The 632-nt window shown below is 65.3% G+C and overlaps 1 protein-coding gene across 1 annotated transcript in view; it reads left to right on the top strand.

The window, feature by feature from the left end:
• INHA (inhibin, alpha) overlaps positions 1 to 201 on the top strand; it is a gene marked incomplete at its 5' end in the record, with an annotated part of 2138 nt that extends 1937 nt beyond the window's left edge. Inside the window, one exon of the mRNA XM_010142595.1 lies at positions 3 to 201. Coding sequence (XP_010140897.1) covers positions 3 to 201 — 199 coding nt within the window. The remainder of the gene's footprint in view (positions 1 to 2) is intronic.
• Between the last annotated feature and the right edge of the window lie 431 nt (positions 202 to 632).

Here is a 632-nt window from a genome sequence, read left to right as displayed (position 1 = left end):
AGCAGCTTCGTTTTCCATTACTGCCATGGGAGCGTTGCCGAGGGCCATGGGCTGAGCCACCGCCTGGGTGTGCAGCTCTGCTGTGCCGCCCTGCCCGGCACCATGCGCTCCCTGCGTGTCCGCACCACCTCCGATGGCGGGTACTCCTTCAAGTATGAGACGGTGCCCAACATCCTGGCCCAGGACTGCACCTGTGTCTAGGGCATCCTGCAGCCCAGCCCTGGACCACGATCCCACCCAGCAGTCATTGCTTGCCCAGGGAACCCCGGCTCCCGCACCGCCAGGACCAGAGGGACCAGGCAGGGGGCAGTTTGGGCTGTGCCACCCTCCCCTGCATGAACTGGAGTTTCAGGCTGCCCAGAAGCAATCCAGTGTGTGGCATGGCAGGGACAGGCACAGCCTCCAGTAGAGGCAGCGACCCCCTGCCAAAGCCAGCCTGGTGTCCACAACCAGCTCAGTCCTTGTTTCTCCCCACCCGCTCCCCCTGAGCAATTTTTCCCCACCCAAGGGTCCCACTCCTGCAGAGCACAACAGCCTCCCCGTGCTCCCAGGCACGACCAGGCTGCTGCGTCAGGGACTGGGACAGCGACGGGCTGCGGCAGGGCGAGCCCATGCCAGGACCTCGCACTGGT

This window comes from Buceros rhinoceros, unplaced genomic scaffold (assembly GCF_000710305.1).
Source record: "Buceros rhinoceros silvestris isolate BGI_N320 unplaced genomic scaffold, ASM71030v1 scaffold41158, whole genome shotgun sequence".
Taxonomy (NCBI): domain Eukaryota; kingdom Metazoa; phylum Chordata; class Aves; order Bucerotiformes; family Bucerotidae; genus Buceros; species Buceros rhinoceros.
The sequence above is the reverse complement of the archived record's forward strand: the minus strand, read 5'-3'. Positions and strand labels throughout refer to the sequence as shown.